The following is a 25,689-nucleotide window of genomic DNA, read 5'->3' as shown; positions in this document are numbered from 1 at the left end:
TGGAATTTTAAAAGATCTTTGAAAGAAAAAACCCTGTATTGGAAAATGTAAGCATAAATAACATTCAACATTTACTAAATTTTTTTCCAATTGTGAATATCAATCATGTACAATAATGATATTTCATTGCACGTACATCTGTCTTTTCTGAGATGCTAAGTCAATATCTAAAATCACTCTTTGAAGTCTAACCCTTATCTTTGAAAAATATCTTTTCCTGTGGATGATGCTGCAGCCACAGTACGTCAGTCAACTTTGACAGGAAAATGAGACTTCTTAGATGCTTTATCTCTTACAAATCACAGACGATACTGTAGACCCTACCTCCTACAATCTCTTCTTTGAACATATCGCATATTCTCCATTGCTGCAGATGACTAATTTGAAGACTTAAGTGTGGTCGAGGTGGCAGGTAATGCAGAGTCTGACCTAGTCTTTGGTCTCTCTCCAATCATTCTATACATCATGACTGGATTCATTTTTTATTTTTATTTTTTAATAATTTTAATAATTTTTTAATAATTTTAATAATTTTTTATTATTATGTTCAGTTAGCCAGCATATAGAACATCATTAGTTTTTGATGTAATGTTCAACAATTCATTAGTTGCGTATAACACCATTTTTTAAATCCGAACTGAGTTTTCATGGTCTCTGGAAGACAAGACTCCAGTTGGATCTGTGATGAAGCTACTTTCTAGCTGTCAGATGACATGCAAGTAACACAACCTCTCTGAGGGGAAGTGAGGATACAACGTCTTTTAGATTTGTTGTAAAACCTAAGATTACACATGTGGAGTACAGAATTAGACACATCATCAAATCTGAATAAGTGCCAATGTCTTGATTATATGTACTCCCTTGCTCAAAATACTTCAGTGACACATCAGCTCCTACTGAAAAAGAAAGATCTGCTCTCAAGCAAGGCCTCATTCATCTTTTACTATTTCTCTTCTTAAAACTCCATTGTTACCAGAGGGGAGGTAGGTGGGGAGACTGGTTAAATAGGGCATGGGGATTAAGGAGGGTACCTGTGATGAGCAGTGGGTATTGGATGGAAGTGTTGAATCACTATATTGTACCTGTCATACTGATATTACACTATAAACGAATTGGAATTTAAATAAAAACTTAAAAAGAAGAACTCCATCTCAAAACTCCACTCAAACTGGATGAAGGCTATTCCTCCTGGATTATTGTCTCGTTTGTCAGCACTATGCATGTGCTCACACATTTCTCTACCCTTCCCTGTGGATTATTCATCTTTTTGCCTCTCAGTTGCTACAGGTCTTATTCGTCTTCCAAGGCCTACCAATTGTCACATAAATCATACAACTTTCTATAGCTGTTTTTTCTATTTGTATCTATTTTTTCCTCTGACTGCCCACTTATTTTTTTGTTGTCATTGCTTTGTTAACTTTCCTTATTAAACTTATCACTATTTCATATTGTAGTATTGGGGGATATAGAATAGTAGAGGACCTAAAAAATATATGAGGTATATGGGATTAACTGCTGACTCTATCAAAACTATCACTTACTTACTAGATGCATGATCTTGGGTAAGTCACTTAACCTCTCTGTGGCTGCCCACACTTTTAAGACAAAGTCTATAATAATATTATATTTTATGGTGGATGTTTTAGGTTGAATTGTGTCCCCCCCCCAAAATATATTTTAAAGTCCTAACTTCTGGTACCTCAGAGTTACCTTATTTGGAAATATTGTCATTGTAGATGTAATTAAAGTAAGGTGAGGTCATACCAGAGTAGGATGGGCCCTTAATCCAATATGACCAGTGCCCTTATAAGAAAAGGAAAGAGACACAGAGAGGGAGCATGCCATGTGACCACGGAGGCAGAGACTAAAGATATGCTCCGTAAGCCACAAGCTCCGTGAGCTACAAAACGCTGCAAGATGCAAGGAAGGATCCTCCCCTGCCAACACTTTGATTTGGGACTTGTAGCCTCCATAACCGAGAAAGAATAAATTTCTGTTGTTGGAAGCCACCAGTTTGTGGTAGTTGGTTCCAGGAGCCCTAAGAAATTAATACAGTTGACGTGAAGGGTAATGAAACAGTAATCTCAGGAGAGTATCTCATTTGCAACATTTAACAAATCTTAATTTCCATTACAGGTATCATTTCTTCTGCTGTAATATAAACTCCCTGAGCTCAGGAACCATGTCCGGTGTTGTTGTCCATCAAGGGCCAGCCCAATACATATCCCACAGAACAGTGGCTCAGAGAATGAATGAAATGTGTCTTGAATAAATAAATAATTAGTGCACTAATTTTAATTATAAATTACTAGTCTTTTATAGGGAACATTGAAAAAAACTGAATACTTGTCATATTGCTTAAAAATAGTCAGGATTTAGGGGATTATTATTTTCTATGCAGAGATGAGTGATATTAAGCATATCTGTACTGTATCCTGGTCAATTATTTGAAAAATAAATGAAGTTCTAATGAAGCTAATTACTAACTGATATCAAATTAAATTTCCACATTATGTTTTTAGAAAAATAATTGTTCATATTTTTCAGTGCAGTATAAAAACCTTAAAATACTTATCTTCTTTTTCTGTTGGTTGAAATTATCTATGATGACACCAATGAATAAGTTCAAAGTGAAGAATGACCCAAAGATGATAAAGATGACAAAATAAATATACATGTAGAGGTTGTATTCATATATGGGCTGCTTGTCTACCTATAAAATTAACAAAAGTTAGCAGTATGTTGACAATAACATTAATCATTTTCTTTTTCACATGGTTTCACAAGTTAATCCAGATAGTTCTATCCTAGGTGAACTTGGCTTTTCAGAAGCCATAACATTTTAAGGATCGGCATAAACATTCTTAAAAATTTATTCAACATTAAGTAAATATTTATTACATGCTTACTATGTATATGAATATAATCTTCAGATGACTACAAAGGACTTAACCATACATAGTACTTGTTCTCAGATTGGTAGGACAATTTAGTAACTAAGTGACCTAATGTATGTTTTCTATTTCCAGAAAAAAACTGTAAAAGAGGAGATAACCATATTTATAGAAATTTTGCTGATTTTTTTTTCTTCATTTGATGACAGAAATGTCTTGACTGGATTTAACTTTCTTAGCATGGAACTCATTTCACATAAACTCTTCCACAGCATTTTAAGTATAAAAACAATAAAAACTTGAATAAAATTTTTTAAACCCATGAATAGCATTTGTTATTGAATTTTTATTTCGATAAACATATTCATTGAGCACTTGTTATTGCTAGGCTGTACAAAGTGCTCTACTTACATTTTCTTTTTTTTTTTTTTTTAAAGATTATTTATTTATTTATTTGAGAGAGAATGAGAGACAGAGAGCACGAGAGGGAAGAGGGTCAGAGGGAGAAGCAGACCCCCTGCTGAGCAGGGAGCCCGATGTGGGACTCGATCCCGGGACTCCAGGATCACGACCTGAGCTGAAGGCAGTCGCTTAACCAACTGAGCCACCCAGGCGCCCTACTTACATTTTCTTTTTGGATCCTCAGAACAATGCCATGAAGTGGACATTGAATTTTTTTGTTTTTTTCAGTCAATAAACAGGCTGAGAGAGGCAAAGTAATTTGTTCAAAGTCAGTTGCAGAGCTCATATGAGAGAGCCAGAATTTGAGCAAGCTCAGTCACCAAATGCTGCACACGTAATTGCTAGTCTATTATTAGGTGGAAGTGCTTCATTTTGTGTGTACATACCAAGGGCTCCTTGGAGCTACTATTTGAAAATGGCCACAGGACCATTTTTAAACTAAGGAGCTTTAAAAATTGTAAGTTTAGTGTAATAATGACCAATACTTACATTAACAGAATCAACAGCTGCATACATAATATCCATCCATCCCTTAAATGTTGCCTATAACAATGAAATCTGAATGTGAGGCTCATACTCTAAAATAGCCATACATGAGTTTAGTCCATTTATTGTTACATTTAGTGACATCAAATCACTGTGTTTTACTGTATTTTGAAATATCAATTTAATATAAAGATGTTATGTCAAGAACAAAAAGGACATGGTCCCAAGTCACATCTAAATATTAGTCCTAGTTAATTATTTACAGGTTGTTACAATTCCAGCAAAGTTTGCACATGAACTTTTATTTTTCCAGAGGTAGAGGAGAATTTTATGAACAAGGCAGGAAACATTTTTTTTCTCCATTTTTTTAAGGACCCTCTATGATAGTGGGAAGTTCTTCTCATTCCCATGTAGTGTAAAACTGGCAGTCCAAAAACTATTTATTTTTGGAGCAACATTCAGATGGTGTAAATGGTGAGGAGCCACATGACACCGAAAGTCTATTATGAATTAATGATTCTCAAATGCAACAGAACCTTTGCTTCTTAACTCATGTTTTATAGGCACATGTTCTAAGAAAGACCAAGTCTCCTTTTTAAAGTCACAAAGTACCTTATCTTTAATTTCTAGGTAATAGATTATTTAAAGAATGACTTCTATCTCTCATCTAGTGTCTACCAAAACATCAAGCATTCATGACAGGGCTCACTTACAACTTGAAGCAGAGACAGGTAACCAAGTCCAACATTATCAAAGTTCACCTTCAGGTTCTTCCATCGTACATTTTGACTAACGTTCATCAGTGCGGAACAATCAGAACGATTTTGAACTAGATTTGTTGGAAAGCGTGACCCGTCTGTGGTGTTAACACACTCATAGAACTTCCCAGCAAACAAATTTACTCCCATGATGCTAAATATTAGCCAGAATATAAGACACACCAGTAGCACATTCATGATGGAAGGAATTGCACCTATGAGTGCATTCACGACCACCTAGTATTCAAAAGAAAGAAAAGGATGATTAGGAGTAGTAAAAATGTTAAATGGTCGACATTAACAAAACACAATACAGAATTAAAGAAATTAGAAAAGCCACCGTTACATGTTTAAGACATTAAATCATCAACCAACATGTATTAACTGAATGTCTATGCTCAGTAGTATGCCAAGCAAGACAGAATGAGACAGGAGCCCTGTGAACAACAAGTTTACTAAAATACATGATGAACACACATTGAAACTATTAGCCACAGTGCAAAACAAAGTAACTAAAATGATACCACAGCTTAAATAAATGAAAAAATAAAAATAATAAACCAAAAACCTGATATATGTAAGGTGAAGTCCTAAATCTGCATACTCTAGGAAAAAAAAAAAGAAATTTCTAAGTATGAATGATAACAAATAAAATGTACATTTAAAGGTTCATAATCCTAGAATGACCAGTGCTAAAATTCTCCCATATACGGAAACTATTGATGTATATAAGCTGGAGTTGAGGTTAGGAGTCTTTTATTGTATGAACCTTTTCTATTTAGTTGGTTCTGCTAATAATGTGATACGTGGATTCAGTTAAGACCTTGGGACCTCTGTTTCTTCATCTGCTAAATGAGAGACACCTTTTCAAATTTATTATTCTAAGTCTAAATATACTTTATATTTAAGTCCTTGGCTAAATATAGACAATGCTTGCCTTGGTTACAATAAAAATGAGGTAGTTATCTTTAATACTTCCTTTATTTCTGCTTTTTGGCATTTCCACTGCTATTAATGACCAGTGCCACTTGCCACTCCAATTTTCCTGCATGCAGACTAGCATAGCATTTATCACTCTCCAGATTTTCCTAATTACCCCACCTTTCAAAACCTACCTGTCTTTTTATACTTCAGCTCTAGTCTGAATGAGTCCAAATGTGTTAAAGACTAATTTGTTGAGTAAGAGCACTGTGTTCCCTCTTTTTTCCAGATGGTGAAACATTAAGCATCTCTGACTACTTTTCAGATTGTCTACAGCAGGAGGTGGAAAACACTTTCTTAAATATTTGTAGGCTTTGAGGTTTAGATGGTCTCTGTTGCAACTATTCAATTCTGCCACTGTGGCAATAAATCATAAATAAATGGATATGGCTGAGAAGCAGGAAAATTTCCTTTACAAAACAGGCAAGCAGCCTGTGGGCTTTAGTTTGTTGACCTCTGGTCTAGAACAGTAGTCATTACCCTAGGGTCTATGGGCCTGTCGAGGTTCTATGCGAGCATGAAATTGTATGAAAAACATCACAGGTGTGCTTTTTTAATGAAGAGATGATTCGCATTTTTATGAGATTCCGATAGTGTACATGACACTGAAAGGATTAGGAAGAACAGGAGTAGAGAAGAAAGTTCAAAGTGGCCAACTCCTGTTCCAGTCTATGCTTTCATCCTCACTTCCTACTGGCCTCCCCGTTGTGCTTGTCAGCTAGGCACATTGATCTTCTAGCCATTGCTCAAACATGCCTTGCACACTCAATCCTGTGCTTCTCCCCCAGGTAGCGTCTCTGCCTGGAATGCCTACATGCCTGGGATTTGGACCCACTCTCTCAGTCATGGCTCCAATGTCAACTCCTTGTGAGGCCTTCCTAGACTTTCCCTGGCAGCCACTCCAACCTCCCCCATGTTTCTGCAGTGCTGCATGCTTACTACTTTATAGCTGATGTCCTAGAATAACTACTGTTCCCCTGTCTGTCTCTCCATGATTTTTGTCCCTATTCAATGTTGGGGGACTGGGTCTCTTCACCATTGTACTCTTTTTATAGCATAATAACTGACACATAGTTGGTGTTTAAAATGTTTGCTGGAAGAATGTGAGCAACGGTGCATCTCTGAGGGAGATAGGTACATATCGGTCTGATAAGAAGCCATTTGGGAAAGTCAATAAGCTTAAGAGCCTCAAGACTCAAAGGAAGCTAACTACAAAAATGCCTCAAATCATTGTTTCATTTGTTCTTCAGAATCATCCTGCAGCGTGAAGGAACATACCCTTTTTGCGTGGTTAATAAATGCTAAAGAGACATATCTGGTCCTCCAAATATATTAAACCATTCTCCTGCATCAGCTCTATTATAGATAAAGAACAAAGAGAAAAGAGGATAAAATAATGCGCTGGCTTAATTGCTGAGGGAAGTAGTTTTGTAAGGGAAAGCATATTCTTCATTCATCAAAATGCAGTATACTGATACTGAGTCCAGAAATCAGTCATAAGTTCTAGATAGATTGTAACATTCTACCAGTGCTCAAAAAATGAAGTTAATGCCAATGGATTCCAATCCCACCTTTCTGTATAATAACGTAAATTTAAATTTTTCAATTCTTATATGATAGAAAGGGTTGACTTATACTTATGATTTTTTTGTGTAATTATGATCTCTCATATACATGGGTACACTGGATGCATTAAACAGTCATAGTTTAGTAGAGATAACACTGAAGATCTGCTAGACTAAAAGATCTCGGATATTCACCTGAGGTATCAGATTTCCAAGGCCCATCCCAGAGTTTATAATCCAGTATGTCTGGAGCGGGACCTGGGCATTTGCATTTCTAATAAGTTCTCAGATGACGCTGATGGCTGGTCTGTGGATCGCACTTAGAGAAGCAGTGAGATAGACTAATCTACATGTTGAGTTATTCAGGGACTACAGGTAGAGAGGCAGTCATATAAATAAGTAAAAAACAGTATAATAAGGATTTTGTATGTCTGAACATAGAGGGAGGATGCCCACCTATGCCCCATGGTGAAGAGACAAAGCAAATTTAAATTGAGCCTTACTGGCTGGGTAGGTATCTGTCTGCTATATTGATGAGTCAGGGTTGGGACAGGGTAGGGAGAAGCATTCCCAGCCAAGAGAACAACAGAAGCATGAGAAAGCAAGTATAAAGCTGATGAAAAGGAAATTTGAGGAAAGCAGCAATAAATGAGGATATGGACTAATTGGAGAGAGTAAGGTCATTGTCCTCCATGTATTTTATGAAGTTGCTGGTTTAATACAGCTCTTAAAGCTAAGTTGCTACTAGTCATTATTTATCTCACCTTGTTTGTCTCTACAAAATGATCTCTTTTCAGGCACCATGCAGCCTAGTACAAATTACGTAAATTCTCAGAGCTTTAGTTTTGTCAAATGTAATTTGGAGATAGTTCTACTTTCATTGAAACATTTATTTTAAGGATGAAATTAAGTGTGGCTGATGCCGCTTCAATTCCGTTTTTTTCTTATGATTCCTACCCAGGTTAGCTCTTAAAAAAATTTTTTTTTAAAGATTTTATTTATTTATTTATTTATTTATTTATTTATTTATTTATTTGACAGAGAGAGCGCACAAGCAGGGGGAGCAGCAGGCAAAGGGAGAAGCAGGCTCCCCACTGAGCAGGGAGCCTGATGCAGGGCTCGATCCCAGGACCCTGGGACCATGACCCGAACTGAAGGCAGACACTCAACTGACTGAGCCACCCAGGCGCCCTATAAAATCTGAGCATTGGATACAGGCAAGTCCTTGATAACTTGTATATGGGAGATGTTATCAGAATGAATAGTGTTTCCTAGGATAGAGATTTTCATTTAAAAAAGAAGTCACTTATTTGGATTACTGCCTAACAAAATTATGTGAAGGAGGCATTACTGTATTTGATTTACTCTTTGTTAAACAATATGCACTGAATACTATGTATATGCATATGCACACACACACACATAAACAGTCCATCTATATGTATATATGTAGATATGTGTACATATTAATATAAACAGCCCATAATTTCTACATACTTATTTTTTTTATATTTTATACTCCATTTAGAAAATAAGGATATTAGAAAGTTTAGCATTTTCTTACCCTCATTCCTTCAAATCTAGATAAAGCTCTTAGAGGTCTTAAAGCTCTAAGTGTCCGAAGGGATTTAATGGGGCCAAGGTCTGAGTAGCCAAGAGTGTTTGCAACTAAAGTAACCAAAGAAACCTACAAAAAATAAAATTTTCATTAATCATTTCAATAAAATAATAAAGCACAAAGAGGAAAAGTCAATTTCAAAGATCACTAAGAGCAGATCAACAAGAATAAAATTTTATATATCAAGTTGTCTCATCACTGCCTAAAAATAGATAAGATGAATGAATGCTTTTATAAGGAAATAGCTATAAAGGAAGGCTAATGAAAATAAAAAGAAATAGTAGAAGGAAAGTAGGTTATTTCTTATATCTGAATAAAGCTTTTCACACTTTTTGTCATCAATGATTATGTACTTGCTTATTAATTCTGAACTTATGCTTGATATATTTAATTAGATAGGCTATACATTTAATGCTTATGAACATGTTATACACTTATGCTATACATTTAATTAGAGCAACTATCAAAATTTCAATTATAATAAAACCTAGGTCATAACAAAGTGTGTGATTCTGAAGCTAAGTCATGAGAGTGTGGCATTGACTCAACCCAATCTAAGTCTAGTATAGACCTTATTCAAAAGCATTTTGAAGACTCATGATTTTGAGATGGAGCTAATTCCCCACAAATTGTTCTGCCTTGCAATTTCTCAGTACTGGTACCAAAGATTTACCTAGGAATAGTGGGAGAAAATCTCAATTGTATGGAAGAGAGCACAGGAGTATGTGATCTCACTGGCTTTACAATCAACACAGACATATGGAACTTTATCATGTTAGACCTGCCACAATGACCATAACCAGTGTCCAACAGAAATTTGTGTTCTTATCATAAACTATCTTAGAAGAAAGAACATGGACAGAAATAAAATCAATACACATTTTGGTAATCAGAGTAATGAGCTCCTCAATGACCTTACATCTGGATCTGCAAATGCATTCAGTCTCTGAGTAAGTTCCACTTAAAATATTCATTTGTTTTCACACTGTGAGTAGCAGGAAGCAATGTCTAAGAACAATGTCCGGAATGCAGCTCTTCATTATGAATTAACTACTGACTAAAAGATTAAAATTTTCCAGGGAAGACTAGGAAAACCTGAGAGTCAACCTCCTTATATTTAACTATTGACAGAGTAGAAAAATTCATTGCTCACAAGCTCACTGCTCCTGCTATCAGAGACAAGTAAACTGATTTATGAATCAAGATGTGTTGAAGTGTGTGTTCTTTCTCATGCAGTTGCTTCCAAATATCTTAATGTAACATTGTATCTTTTTAAGTCTTTATGCTACATATCCAGCAGAACTAATCCTCCCTCATATCATTCTGAAATTCACCCAAGTCATTCAGGTCCATTATTTTCTTAAATTAAGTACACTTAAGAAAATATGCTCTTTAATTAGAATAGCAAGTATTCCTTTTAATCAGGAAAAGAAAAAGTTTTTAAATGTCTATTATAATGGGAATAGCCCCTACAGAAATGGCAGACCTAATTTCCAAACCACTGTTAGGTGTCATGCTATTGAATATAATAGATACATATTATTGAGAAAACTAGAGATTACTCTGTAACTGAGAAGATATACACACATCTATTTATCTATGCATACATATGTATATATACAATATATGCCAATACTGATGACTAATGCTCAGGCAAATAAATTTCAATTAAAGAACCCTGTGGAAATCCAAAAATCCATCCTGTGAATATCGAATCAGATCAGTGGTTCTGAAACCTCAGTATGCACCAGAATTATCTGGAAGGCTTATAACAATAGTGTTCTGGGTCCCAATACCTGAGATTCTGATTGAGTAGATCTTGGGTAGGTCCTGAGAACTGGATTACTAACAAGTTCCCACCAATGCTGTTGGTTCAATGAGAACCAACTTTGAGAACAATTCCTCTAGATAATTGGTTCAATTTTTGAGAAATAAAATTTCAGTTCCTCCTCCAAATCTGCATCATTTGCATCTCTACCAGCAAGAATATTGTGTACAGCTTCACTCTCCATGTTGCATTTTAAAAATATTATATATAGAATATTATATATAATAGGTAATGTATATTTTTTATTTACATGTATATTTACTTACTTTTTCTCAAAATATTAAATAACATTTCAAATTGAAGCCATATACCTGAGTTCTGTATATTACATACTCTTAAGTATTAAGATTCACCAGCTCAGATTTTCAAATACAACACAAAATGATTTCTGCTACGAAATGGCTTTATCTCTTTCTTAACCTAAAATAAATTCAATTCTATGTATAAACTTTTATTTCACAGACTGAGTGATGAAAATAACTATGTTTGTGATAATATTTTTAAAGGTTTTTGAATATCTTAAATATTTTATAATGACTTTTAAAAGACCCTATCATATTTAATGGTTAAGAGAAAAGAAAAGAAATAACCTACATTCCTTCTATCATTTCTTCTTATTTAGGTTAGCCTTTCTTTAAATCTATTATGTTACAAAAGCATCTATCTTACCATTTATTTTTCTAGCCAGTAACTAGGTAACATATATATAAAAGTAAATTAAAGAACAAACAATATGGAATCACTAATATAAGGTCTCAAAAATTAGAGATCTCACAGAGAAGGCCTAAGAGAAGATAAGAGATGTAATGTATAGCTATACCTCAAAAAATTGTTTTGTACATCACTGATATAGAAAACAAAAGTGTTATTGTTTGCAATATTTTATACATTGAGCTGTTAAAAAAGAGTTTACTGAGCTTTGGATAACAGTTGAGAAATTGAACTTTTGAGTAGATATGATGAGTTTTGGTTTAATTTTGCAGTCAGATTTGGCTATTTATAATGCTTATTTGTAATTTTGATATCTATTAATGATGCTATATTTATCTTTTCTGAAAAGTTTGATGATGCAAACTCTTGGTTAAATGTTAGAGCGCTTGTTAACACTATAAAAATTTGCATGTTGCCCTCTGATTCCACATCAGATGGAAAACAAATCTCTAAGAAGTGTAACTGATTATAAGTTGTCCCTTCCCTAGCCACAAAGAGTAGATTTTGGAAAATCTAGGAGAATTAGTAGAAGATAGAAAAAAATAAATCATTCTGAGAAAAATTAGATTGGGAAATTGAGGTCATGAATTAATTTAAGAAAGCCTTTTAAAATAATATAAAACATAATAATGTAATTATTATATGTGATATATAATTAAATTATATCATTGACATAAAATAAAATTGAATACACTAAATAAGAATAAATTGATAAAATTGGCCGTTGCACCATTTCTATTTGAGATGCCTTAATCTCACAGCTATTTTAGGATTTCTTTCCCATTTCAACAAGATTCCTAAAAAATAGTTTTGCTTTGTTAAAAATAATGCATAAGCTGAGGCATTCTTATATATTTTCCATCATCCAAGTATTGAATAGTTGTCTGAATTTATTACTTGAAATTGCCAATGCTTATTTTTCTGCTTCACTGCCACTCTAGAGATGAAGGGTAAGTTGGATGTTTCAGGTGGAGACAAGAGTTGTGACTAATTTTGGTTTTCCCTCTCATTGTGACAGAGATAAATATTTTGAAATTCCATGCCTCCCCAACTCCTTAACTTAGCTTTAGCACTACCATTTTACGTAACTTTCAGCTAACATATCAGACAACTTGATATATCCCTTATCCTCTTTTATTTTCTCATTTTATATTGTAAAAAAAAAAATCAGTATTTTATCTTTTTAATCTGTGCCTCTGCCCTTTTCCATTCCCACCCCCCACCACCAAGTTTTCATTTTTTCTTCTTCCCAACAGGGATGATATTCAAATCATGTGTGTATATATATATATATATATACATATATATATATATATATATATATAATCACATTTTCTCTGATTGCAGAAAACATATGCACAAGTAAATTATAAATGTTAGAATGGTACAGGAAAGAATTCACACTCATTGCAGAATTTCTCTTTTAATATTCCTTACAGATATATTTCTACTGGCTATATTAATATTTCAAAAATACCTATAAGACTATAGTCTGAAAGTATAAAAAGCTAACCAAGATTAAAATATGATAACAAACAACATTAGTGAAGGTTCCTCAGAACACTTATTTGTAAGAATAAATCCAACCTACATCAACAATTAAGAAATCCAGCCAACACCAGGCATTGGTGAAATATGTTTTATAACCATATGCTACCCATTTTAGAAGCATTTCCAGAATGAAGACATAAGTGAATATCTTGTCAGCATAATCCAGGATAATCTTAATGGTCTTTTTCTTTTCAATATATATATCTTCAAAAGCCTGTGAAAATAGTATTCAAATTTCAATTCACGTCCACCTTAAAGCTTAGGATTCATAACAAAAGCAGGAAATAAAATTCTGATGGATGATTTTATACTGAAAGATATATACCATTATGGGCTAGCTGACTTTCTTCTGGTTTACAGCTGCTATGTAACACTTAGTTCTAGACTTCTTACCAGTATGTGCCACTGGTCGCCAGAGGTTAAGAGAAATGGTGCAAAGAATAAATTAATTTATAATCCTCTAAAAGAACCATGATCTCTGATAACTGTAGCGATTTCTACTTCATCTGATTTCCCTTTATCTCTCTTCAAATTGGATGAATCCTGATAATTTAAGACATGATTCCCAGATCGTCCGGTCATATATATCTTTCTCACCCTGTACTCTCTCCTTCACTCTCACCAGTAGGATTTGGAGATCTCCTTCAGTTCTTATATGCTTGTGCATTCCCAGTGCCTAGAACTGTTCCAAAAACACAGCAGGAGGTAAGGGAGTTTGCTGAATGAATGAATGCAGTAGCTTATAGGACTGTGGAACACAGAGGATGGTTTCTTTCTTTGAATTCTGCACAATATTTAACATTCATTGAAAGCTTTAGCTCTACAAATTACTGTTACATTCAGTTCATGAATGTGGCACCTTTTAACACTCTTCTAGAACTTTTAGTAAGTGACGGACAGTGATTCTGTGGTCATAGCCACTAGTCCCTTGGGAAATAATTAGAATGGACTTAATGAACTGACCTCACCGAAGACATTGAAAATGATTCCTGACCTAAACAGGTCTAGAGTATTAGGATTTGCTTTTTCAAGATTAAACAATATTCACTTCGTTGAAGAACATGAAAGCAAAAGAAGCTCTATCCTTAGTGGTAAACATTATACTACCTATCCATAGCCATGGGCTTGTCCATTCTTCTTCTTATTCCAAGTTCCTATATCAATACTTTAAAAATGATCCTTGGAACTTATTGCAAACTGCTGGTATCAGTATTGAAGATGACAGAGAAGTTGGGACACAGAGAATGAGCAGACTTACTAAGATGATAAAAGAAGGTTCTAGCAGCTGGCAGAGGTTCTGAATGTCAGTGGCACTGAAATGCAAGGGGGAACTTCCAGCTCTTGGGATGTTCTAGCCTCCCTTCTCCAAGTTGTTGAGGAGTGAGGCAAGCTACACAGACAGACACTATGGCAACTCTTCAATACTTGAAATGCAAAGATAAGGAAGGGGCTTGATCACACAGAACAAGAGGGTTGTTCCTGGAACTGGGGTGCAGAGCAGGACCAGTAGTAAGTCTTGATGCTGAGAGCCAAATACCCTGCCTGAGTGCACCTTGTTCTGACTAGTCCCAGAGCTGGAAACAGGATTCAGCCTGCAGGGCTCCTAGCTAACTTCCAGGACTAGTTTCGTGGATGTGGAAGCAAGGAGGCAAGGACATCATTATGTGAGCTCTACTCAATGTGGGGTGTAGGTTTTACTGTTACTCATTTCAGTCACCACTCATTTGTTTCTACATGGTGGGTACTCTCCTTTTTGAGAAGCCAGAAATCAGTGAAAAGATATGGTTGGCTTTGACTTTAGAGCTCAGTTAAGTTATGGGTCTGTCACTTACTAGCTTTGGGACATTAAACAACTTTTTAAACTCTCTGCCCAACTTCCTCATTGGTAAAATAAGCAAAACGATAGTTTTTTTCATAAGATTGTTCAGATTAAGTGAAAAAACTTATATAAAGATCTTGAAACATAATAAATATGTACTAACTCGGCTGTTACCTTTTTTTGTTTTATGGACAGGGATTTTAAAAATCTAGCTTAATTAGCAAACTCTCTGAGTAAAAACAGCAGTTTCTTAAAATACCTTTCCCTTTTCTTCCTCATATGATTCAATTGAATTTCAGGTTTGTTTTTTTTTTTTAAGATTTTATTTATTTATCTATTTGAGAGAGCGTGAGCACACAGGCACCTGAGCAGGGAGAGGAGCCAAGGGAGAGGGAGAGAAAGAATCTCAAGCAGACTCCACACTGAGTGCAGGGCCCAACATGGGGCTTGATCTCACAACCCTGAGATCACGACCTGAGCCAAAATCAAGAGTCCCACACTTAATTGACTGAGCCACCCAGGCACCCCAGAATTTTAGTTTTGAGAGTACCTCTTCCCAAAAAATGTCATCTTCCTTTTTCAACATTTTGAACAAGGGATTGCTCTAAACTTCTCTTTAATTTTTCTTTTTTACTCTCCTTTCTAAAAGTCTCAGTCACATGTGTGACTCAGCGAAATAGTTACTAGGAATACAAGATAATGTAGACATTGTTGAGGTTCCTACTCGCATTCCACCCGATAAGAAGAGTACCATTTTTCTTATTCATCTGTTTTAGGAGAGGCCATCCACTGTAGGCCCTGAGCATCCCTTCATGTCATTGTTGGGTACGCCAAGAATGCAAGGCCCTGACTTGCTCTTTAACTCAGGTTATTTCTCACGGTTGCCTTTGCAACAAGCAACCTTGAGGGATGAGACATTATCTCTGGGAAAAAAAGCAAGGTTGATTACTGCTTGCTATAAAAGGACAGGGTTCCCTGGGGCGCCTGGGTGGCTCAGTTGCTTAAGTGTCCAACTCTTGATTTCAGCTCAGGTTATGATCTCCGAGTTGTGAGATGGAGCCCCATATTGGGCTCCATGCTGGGCATGGAGTCTGCTTAAGATTCTCTCTCTCTCCCTTTCTGCCCCTCCCTTCCTTAAAAAAAAATGGACAGGGTTCCCTAAATTTAGCGCTCTTCAGCTATGAAGCTAATTCACGGTGTGTGGGCCATTCATTTATCCCCATGCCATGCCCTCATGAGACTTGGAGACAAGGGGGACCAACAAAAACATGTTGAAGTTCATGTTGCTTCCAATGTCATGACTAATAAACTCCTTTGTCTCTGACTTGGAGGTCGCATGTATTCTATCAGCATCCATGAAATAGCAACAGGTTAACTTCTTATAAAAATCCAATTCCAGATCCATGAAGACTATCTATGAAACAATTTACAAAGTTCTTAAGTATTCTGTTTTTAGTATAAAGGAATTTCCAGTGGTATCTCTAGCTGGAACTGAGCTTCTAATGGTTCATCTCTGTTCGTGTCAGCAGGAAAGAAAAATAAGAGAAGGCTTAGGGAGTTTGTAACTCTCCCAGGTCCCTTTCAACTCTCATAGAAAGTGCTTGGTATATATGCAAGAATGGGAAACGTGTCCCATTCTCACCCTAAAATTACAGTTAGTTTTGCAAGATGCTTCATAAGCTGACACTGCCTATCTTTGTCACAGTACCTGTGGCCACCACTCTCCTCCCTGTATTTGCTCTTCCTCCAGCGTCACTTTCTACAACTTGGAAACTTTTAATTTCCTGAATACCTCATGATGTTTTATGCTTCCTTATCACTGTACACTTGTTCCTCAGCCCACCCTGTCTGGCTGGAAAATACTATTCATCTTTCTAGATCTTGTAAAACATCAACTACTTTTCTGAAATTTCAAGCAGACAATTGTTCATCTCTTGCTATAGAGCTTTATCAAGTATATTCTTCACTTACAAACACATTCCAGTTCTGTAATCCCTTGTGCCTCTCTCCCCAGTGCTCTCTGAACTCCTTGAGAAAAGTACCTGGATCTTATCCACCTTTGCAATCAAGGAAGCAAGAATAATGCCTGGCATGTAGTAGTGCTTACTAAATATTTACTGAACTAAACTAACATTTTGTCCTAGTACTAATCATAGGAATTCACTTTTAGGTAAAACAACTTTCATATTTTTATCCTCCAACTCATTTATTAAAAATACTGACTCGGGTGATTGCTTTAGGTGTCATATAACTTACCAGAGCACCACTGCTGAGCAGGATCATGAGAACAATAAAGCTTTCAAACCAACTGTGTTCAACTATTCTGTAGCAGGTTTTCCTGATGTTCCACCAGATTTTTCCTTTTCCTGACTCTATGTCAAGTTGGCAGCATGGGAACCTCCGCACACAACCTGACAAGAGAGATATACATATAAAATATTGATATTCAGAATAAATAAAATACTTATGCAAAGCTTTCCCTATGATGTCCCTCAACTGAATAATTTCTAACACTTACACTGCAGCTTGTCAATTATTTCTAACTTAAAATGCATTCTGTGCTTCCTTGATTTCTCATCAATCTCTTCCTAAGTGTTAAAACCACTTATTTTTTTCATTATTGCAGTCCTAATGCTGTGCTGATACATGATGAACACGGAATGAATGAATATTAAACTAAAATCTGAGGACAAAATGCTTTTCAAGACCTTCTTTGCTGATAAATTAATTTTCCTTGATGTGGATCTCATCTACAGTTTTCTGATGCTTCCACTGTATTAAAAAAAAAAAAAAGCTCTTCACAAAGCTTCAATTCTAGATAATATTAAGAAAATTGGTAGAAGTTTCTAAAATTATGTTCAAAAGAATTTGATCTTGATTAGAAGATGCAGGTAAAACTGTTTCGAGTACTCTATGTTAAAAACAACTCTACCTTTGGAACTCTAGGTGTAAAACATGCTGCTATGGTAAGCTGAGGAACATTTTATTTACATTTTAGGTTTATTCATTCATTTCTCCATTAAACATTTATTATCTTTTATATACTTAGCTGTGTATATAGTTTCCTCTCCTCGGGGGATTTATTTTTGGTTTCGGTTAGGTAGATAGAGATAGAAATAAATGACTATAGCTGGATACGTCAACTAAAATCACATATATAAAGGGGTTATTTTGGAGCATGGAAAAAGTCTACCTCACCTGGCTTGTTTGCTGAGGAGAGACTGGAAGAGGCTTTGTGGAAGAACTGGAGCCTGAATTGAGTCAAAGTCTTAGCCAAAAAGAGTATGGGTGGAATTCTAGGCCAAGAAGGAGCAAAAGGTATTGTGCATAGGAATTATAAGCAGTTCAGAATTGTGATGAAAGCAAAGTGTACAGAGGCATGGGGGAGAAATGAGGTTAGAGAAACTGGTCAGATTATGGAAAGCATTTTCCTCCACATGAAGGAGTTTGGTCTATATCCTATAGATGTTGAGGAGTAAGTGAAGGGTTGTTAGCAGAGAATGATATAGGCAGATGCAACTTAAGTTGATGTCTCTAACAGCTGAATGGAGGAAAGTTGGAAGAGAAGAAAAAAGAGGGTGGAGGTGTAGGAAGATTCAGAGCCAGAAAACCATTTAGGATTCTGGTTCAGTAGCCTTAACAAGAGGGATAGGTCATGGCAACTCTAGTTAGGAACTATAACCAGGGCTTGATGATTTTCTAGAGTAAACTTAACAAGTAATGCAGGAAATGTTAATAAAATATATAAAACAGTAAAAATGTCATATTTGTAGCCATGACACTGGGAATAGCAGAAAATTTTGAGGAAGTATTCTTTCATTATTCAAATTCTATTATCTGAGATTTGCAGACATCATTAATGAATGACTGAAGTTCTGACATATAGTTTCTTTGTCTCACTTTAACCTTACTGATCAACAGAAATGAAATTACCAACCACCCTTCAGGTTAAAAGCATACATGTTCATCAACTGCAATCATTGATTATCTATAAATGCAAAATTTTGGTAAAATTTAACAAAAGCATTGTGTGAGAATCAATGAGTTACATGGAATGTGCAATAACGAATATTGCTTATATTATTACTTGCAAATCATGTGCTACACACCCTTTATATCAGTAAAATTTATAGTAAACTGATGTACATATGCATACTCTCTTTTTCTTGGAGAACTGGTTGTTAAACATTCACCTGTACACCACAAGGACAGGTGGAATAAGAGAAAAACTTTGAAGGAGATGGAGACAGAGTAGAAGTAGGAGAGATGTACAAGGAGCTACAGTAAAAAAAGTCAGGGAGTAAAAAGTTTCATAAAGGGCTGGTGAACAGAACCATGACCAAGAAAGACCCAGAAAGATTATGACTGAAATTTCAAAAATTAAATTTCAAAAATTAAAGTTGATTTAAAAAAAAACCAACCACAATTACTGTGAAGAAGAGGAAGAACTGAAAAAAGAGAAACTACAATTAATTGATCTCTTAAAAATTTTCCTTTCAGAACGACTGTGTACTCTTCGTGGGAATGTAAACTGGTGCAGCCTCTGCAGAAAACAATATGGAGGTTCCTCAAAAAGTTAAAAATAAATACCATATGATCCAGTAATTCCACTAGTGGGTACTTACCCAAAGAAAATGAAAACACTAATTTGAAAAGTTACATGCACCCCTATGTTTATTGCAGCATTATTTACAATAGCCAAGTTCATTGATAGACAATTGGATAAAGAAGATATGGTGTATATATACCATGGGTTCTTACTCTACCATAAAAAAGAATGAGATCTTGCCATTTGTGACAATATGGATAGATCTAGAGGGTATTCTGCTAAGTGAAATAGAGAAAAACAAATGCCATATGATTTCACTTACATGTGTAATCTAAAAAACAAAACAAATGAATAAATAAACATAGAAAAAGCAGAAACAGACCCATAAATACAGAGAACAAACTGATGGTTGCCAATGGTGGAGAATGAGGGGATGGGCAAAGCAGGTGAAGGGCAGTGGGAGGTACAGGCTTCCACTTATGAATTAGTCACAAAGCATAGCGAATACAGTCAATGGTATTACACACAAGAGCATGGTATGGTGGCAGGTGCTAGCTACACTTGTGGTGAGCATAGCATTACATATAGATTAGTTGAATCACTATGTTGTACACCTGAAACTAATACAATATTTTGTGTCAACTACACTTCAATAAAAAAGAAATCACTGAAAAAAAAAAGTTCTTCCTTCCAGTTAGAAGGAAGGTAAAAAGGGGGGAGAGCACTTTTTAGATACTTGTTTCAGAGGTTTGCAAGGTAGGCATTTTAAAAAATAATTTCCTTTTTTATAAAACAATATATTTAATTAAAAAATATTGAGTTTAACAAGTAATAACTTCAGAGAATCATAAAGTGTATGCCCTGAAACACAGAACCAGAATTCTTTTGAACTACACTGTTTAGGCAGTATCTTATTATGGTTCCTTTCATGATTCTAAAATGAAATTAGTTCATTGGCCCAGGTAATATGAGGTACACCCAGCACTTTGATTTCCAGCACTATAGGAATGTACCAAGCTATGTTTCCCACCGCCTCCCCCCGCAACCAAAGTCTCTGGTGTTTTTGCTATTGTGTGTATTTTATGTGTTCCTGTCCTTTCTCTCTGGAAGCTTTTAAGCTCCCAGAGGGCTAAAACTGCGTCAGTTATGCCCTTTGTTTCTGCTCACGGTACTTACTATAGTCCTCTACATATATAGTTTAATGGGTCATGTATAGTTGACTTAAAAGACGTAATTCCCCCCCAAAAATATTCTAAAATAATCCAAGCATTAGTAATGATCTGAAAGTTCACATCTTTGCAAATTCTAGAATTTACAAAAAGATTGGATGAACAAAAAACAAAAACAAACCCAGGGTGAATAGAAAATATACATATGCCTTCATTTAACCAACGTTAAATTATAGTTAACGTGACCTCAGATCTGAATGAATTCACCTTCACAGTATTTAAAACAATTACCTTACATCTCAAATGTATTTAATAAAGTTAGAATGTTTTATAAAATGATGTGGGAAAATAGTAAAAAGGTAGGACCAAAAATGGACTCCCAGATTATCTCTTCCTGGGCAAAAGAAAACACCAGAAGGAGTGAAAAAATTTAAGATGGAATTATTTTTTTTTTATATCAACTTAATGCTTCAGACTTAAGAATTTATCTCAATATAAAAACAAATATCTTGTACAGAACAGAATCTATCTGCCTCAAGTATAATTACCAGAGGAGAAAGTTTCCTTTTAAGATTTTACTATCTGAGATTTATTTGTGTCAGTCTTAAAACTGAAGAGAAATATTACTCATAAGATTGAGGTAAGAAAAGGGACCCTACGTTCTAATTAGAAAAGTAAACCTTTTATCTGCGATGAAGGTTGATAAATATTGCTCTCGGGATTTATCACATCTCAGAGAGTTTCTCACTCTTATTTTGAAGCAAGAGTGTTCGAGTGCTTGTCTGACTTTTATGCAAAGGCATATCCTAAGAGATTTCCAACCTAGCTGGTTAGCAATGTTATCACATCTTCTTTTTTAAAAGGATTATTAATTAAATGTAAACATAACAGAGAACCTCTCAAGCATTTTAATGGGTCCCCATGGGTAAAAGTTATTTCTTTTGGGTGGTTTCATTAATTTGTTCTCATGAAGCATTTCATAAAGTCTATACTGTGTTTCATCATGTTAAACCAGTGTTCCCAGCCCCCACTGCACAAAAAAACTAACCAACATCAACCTCTTCCAAGACAGACTACCTATTAATAAAAATATAATAGCATAATCAGTATAATTAACGTAAAAATTGATAAGGAAAAATGAGTCTTTTTATAACTTCTTAAAAAATTTCTACATCTTTTAAAACAAGTGTTTTGTCCACATTTTCTTTAAAAAAAAAGACAAAAGTAGGCACAAGTGAGTTGTTATTGTGTTCTTAAAGTTAGAATTAGTTATTAGTTATTTTATAGGAAATTGAATTCAGAACATTTTGGGGGGAAGTTGAGTTGGTTCCTTCTACCAAATTAACAGAAAATACATTATTTTATGGAAAAGAGAGTATCCTTCTCATAACTTAATCCTGATTTTGTAATTTACTAATTGTATAATCCAAAAGGAGTATAATGTAAAACCAAGCAGAATCAGAGTTCTGTCACGTCAAGTTGTCATGACACGCAGAAGTAAGGCTAGTGAAGAAGAGTGGCAGATCTAGAGAAGGAGCCTGGTATCTTGAATTACAAAGCTAATGGAACAGAACTAAGGAAAGGCCTGGCATAAGAGGGAGGAGGAAAGGATGCAAGAGAAATATGATGAAAATTACTAAAGTGATAGTTATGAAGTTGAAAAGGATTAACGGATGTGAGACAATGAACAACAAATCACTTTGGTGTTTGTTCTTCAGTGAAAACACAGCTCCTCTGATGTAACTCTCACACTCCCTATGATTTTTCTGCTGCCTTTCAGGTAACAAAAATCTCTGGAGGCCAAATGCTGCTCTAAACTGGCATTGGTTCTAGCTCAGCTCTTGTAGACCTATCACAAACTGGTAAGAGTCATTTCTATGTAAGTGAATGAGTTCTCAATTTCCCATCCTGACAACCCCAATCATTTTGAAGTCATTATGAGGAAGACATCTCCCAGTGTGAGACCCCAAATTTGGAATCGTTGTTGACTCTTTTTTCACATTTTCACATTGGAACCGACATCCAATCTATCAGCAAATTCTTTTAGCTTTCATTTCAAAAGCTACTCAGAATCTCTTACTTTCACCTGGATTACTGCAGAACATCCAAGAATTCACCCAGCATCTGTCCTTGCTATCCACCTATTTACTCTTAAGATGGCATGTTGTGAGACTTTTAAAGGAGGTCTTTATAATGTCCTTAAAAGTGCTTATGTTCTGGCCTTTACTACATCTCTGACCTCACCTTCTACCAGTCTTCAAAGTTACTACATTCTCAATCTCCATACTGGCCCCTTGACTTTCCTCAAATATTGTGCTGCCTAAAATACTCTTCCTTCATACATTTGCATGGCTCACTTCAATTTTCTTCAGGTCTCTGATCAAATGCTACCTTTTTGGAGAGGCCTTCCTGACCACTCTATTTATGTGATAGTAGGTTCCTACCCTTCAACTATTATATTCCTCTTTTCTTTTCACTTCTCCATAGCATGTATCACTTATCTGACCTACTAAATATTTACATATGTATTTGAGCAAGGGGCAGTGTTTTTTTCATTGCTCTATCTCTCTCCGGTGCTCAGGCCTAGGCCTAAAATACAGAAGATCTTTAATGATTATTTATTAATTGGATGAAAGAATGATTAAGTGGATAAATGGTGAGAGGCTCAGCAAATTGGCTGTCCTGTTTGATTTATCAGGCTGAGCCTCTTAGCCCAGCAGGTCCAGTGAGTATAAAGTTCCCAGTGGAGCACAGCTACTCAAAGTGATGGGACTCACAGATGTGTGTTTCCTCATAAATTTTCTTGTCTTTTTTTAAAAAAAAAATATGTATTTGTTGATTTAAATTTTTATTGAGGGAGAACATACATTTAGCATAGTACACCAATTATAAAGATACAGATTGATATACTCATATAATAGTCACGTAGCTCATGATATAACATTTTAAGCATCCAGAAAGCACCCCCATGTCCTTTCCTAATCTGTACCCTCTAGAAGTAGCTACTGGCCTGACTTCTATCTTTGTAGGTTGATTTTGCCCATTCTTCCTCCACATCCCCAGCTTTACTGAGGTATAACTGACAATTAAAAATTGTATATGTTTTAGGTATACAAATTGGTAATTTGATATTAAGTATACATTATAAAATAATCACCACAATCAAGCTAATTAACAGCCCGTCTTCTCACACAGTTACCAATTTCTTCCCTGTGTGTGTGGTGAGAACATTTGAGATCTACCCTCTCGGCAGATCTCAAGTATACAATACAGTATTGTTAAGTATAGTCACACTGGCGTACATTAGCTCTTCAGAATGTATTTACCTTGTGTAAATGAAAATAAATTTTGGTCCTCAGTAAATTTTCAGCAGTCAAGGCCAAACACATCTGAAAATGTGTTTTTATAATATCTCCTAAACACTAGACTCAATTTAGAAGTTACGCATAACCTCAAAGGAATCACATAAATATTCGCATCAGTGCTTTGTAGGACTAACATAAACTTTTTATGTAGTTTAAGCTCAATAAGACAGCACTTGCAGAATGAAATAGCTTAGCATTAATGCTTTCTGTAGAAGGTTTAAGTTTTCCTAAAGCCCTTTTCTAATTTGAAGTCATAATCTGCTTGATAAACTTTCTAGTTATCCTGGAATTTTAAGTTAGGGTCATTCATAAAATGGGTAGAGGAAATCTTGGTAGCATCTGTACAAATTTAATGGTGTTAATAATTTATTGAGAAATAGGCAACACCTGATGAAATTCTTAAATGCCTTTAATATGAACACTTCTATAGGAAACTCTGTGTTTTGCTCATGGTACTAATTACAGCAAACACAAAATTTCTATCAATTGTTATACTTGTTTGTTTCTCACATAAAATGGAATTTAGCTTTGTATTTAAAGAAAATTCATGCGCCCATTGTAGTTTGGTGATATCTTTATTTGACAGGCATTTTGCTAATGGCATGAGTGCTAGAGGAGGCTGGTTGAGAAAAATTATAGAGGATGAACGCAAGTCAATGATTTCTACAAAAAATACTGATGCTGAGAGTAAGAGATAGTAAGTCATTAGCATTAACACTATGCTATCATAGCTTCTCTATAGAATTGTTAACAAAATATTTTTAAAAATAAAAAAAAGGAAAAGAAGGATGTTAAGAACTGTGGTAATTAATTTATGTTATCTTGTTTAATCTCCTTGCTATCCCTATAATTCAGATGGGGTTGTTATACCTATTTTATAGATGAGGTATCTGAGATACAAGATTTTCAAAATGTGCTCAAGGTCTCAGAGAGTTAGAAGTAGACCAATTAGAACTCATGTTTATCAGGCTTCAAAATTTGTGGTCTATGTTATTATATTATACTGCAACTCTAGTATAGGTTTGTGTTTTTACTTGAATGACACCATATTCGATTAGAAAATGCTGTACACTTCCATAGTTCAAGTTCAAAGTTACTACTTTGAATAAAATCGCTGAAACATTTCAGAAGTAGTAAGTTCAGTAAGTCAGGAAGTGAAAAGTAATCAAAGGAGGTGCTGTTAGAAAAGAATAGACTGAGGTGCAAAGGGTTTTACATGCTATGTTAAGGATTTCAGGTTTTATCCTATAGACCAATGGTTCTCAGCTTCTAGTGTGCCTCAGAATCCCTGGGAGGAGGCAGACCCTGTCCAGAGTTTCTGATCAACTTGTGGTTTCTGTAATCAATGTGGGGCTAGAAAGGAAGAGGTCAGGGCTGACTCAAAAGTCTTTAGCTTGAGAGGCAGGATAGATCATGATGTCACTAAATGAGATAAAGGCCACAAGAAGCTGTGGATTTTATGGGGGAGAACTCACTAAAGTTTGTTTTAAACTTATTATACTTGACATGTTTTAAGGCAACCAGTGGAGATGACCAACGGGGAATTATAGGCATATCTGGAATTCAAATGTGAGGTCAGGGGTAAAGATAATGACTTAAGAGTCAAATAACACAGAAATAGATGTCCGAGCTCTAGATATGGATATAAGATAAAACCCCAAATACCAATAAATGGATGGCTAATGAACATCTTGATTTTTCTCTTACCATCTGTAAAACAGGCCTCTGGCTCATCTGAATTTACAGGTTCAGCCTCCGCTTCTTCTCCTTCTCCTGGCAGAGGGTTATCAACTGTGCTGCACTCAGAGGAACTCGACCGATTCAATCTCTAAAAAGAAATTCACCACCCCACCAGACAGTTCATTTAGGGGTCATTCAAATCTTATATTCAAGCCATATTCAATAATCAAAGTCATGCAAAGTGTTATGAAAA

The 25,689-nt window shown here is 35.3% G+C and overlaps 1 protein-coding gene across 2 annotated transcripts in view; it reads right to left on the bottom strand.

Moving 5' to 3' along the window:
- The window catches only part of SCN9A (sodium voltage-gated channel alpha subunit 9), a 176,744-nt gene that overhangs the window by 15,318 nt on the left and 135,737 nt on the right, over positions 1–25,689 (bottom strand). For both annotated transcript variants that reach the window (XM_032408958.1, XM_032408967.1), the window contains exons 18-24: positions 25,464–25,584; positions 16,930–17,084; positions 12,895–13,068; positions 8,711–8,833; positions 4,556–4,837; positions 3,846–3,899; positions 2,576–2,713 (exon numbers count right to left, since the gene is read on the bottom strand). In XM_032408958.1, the coding sequence (XP_032264849.1) occupies positions 2,576–2,713; positions 3,846–3,899; positions 4,556–4,837; positions 8,711–8,833; positions 12,895–13,068; positions 16,930–17,084; positions 25,464–25,584 (1,047 nt within the window). The remainder of the gene's footprint in view (positions 1–2,575; positions 2,714–3,845; positions 3,900–4,555; positions 4,838–8,710; positions 8,834–12,894; positions 13,069–16,929; positions 17,085–25,463; positions 25,585–25,689) is intronic.

This window comes from Phoca vitulina, unplaced genomic scaffold (assembly GCF_004348235.1).
Source record: "Phoca vitulina isolate PV1807 unplaced genomic scaffold, GSC_HSeal_1.0 scaffold1, whole genome shotgun sequence".
NCBI lineage: Eukaryota > Metazoa > Chordata > Mammalia > Carnivora > Phocidae > Phoca > Phoca vitulina.
This window is presented reverse-complemented; position numbering and strand designations above follow the sequence as displayed.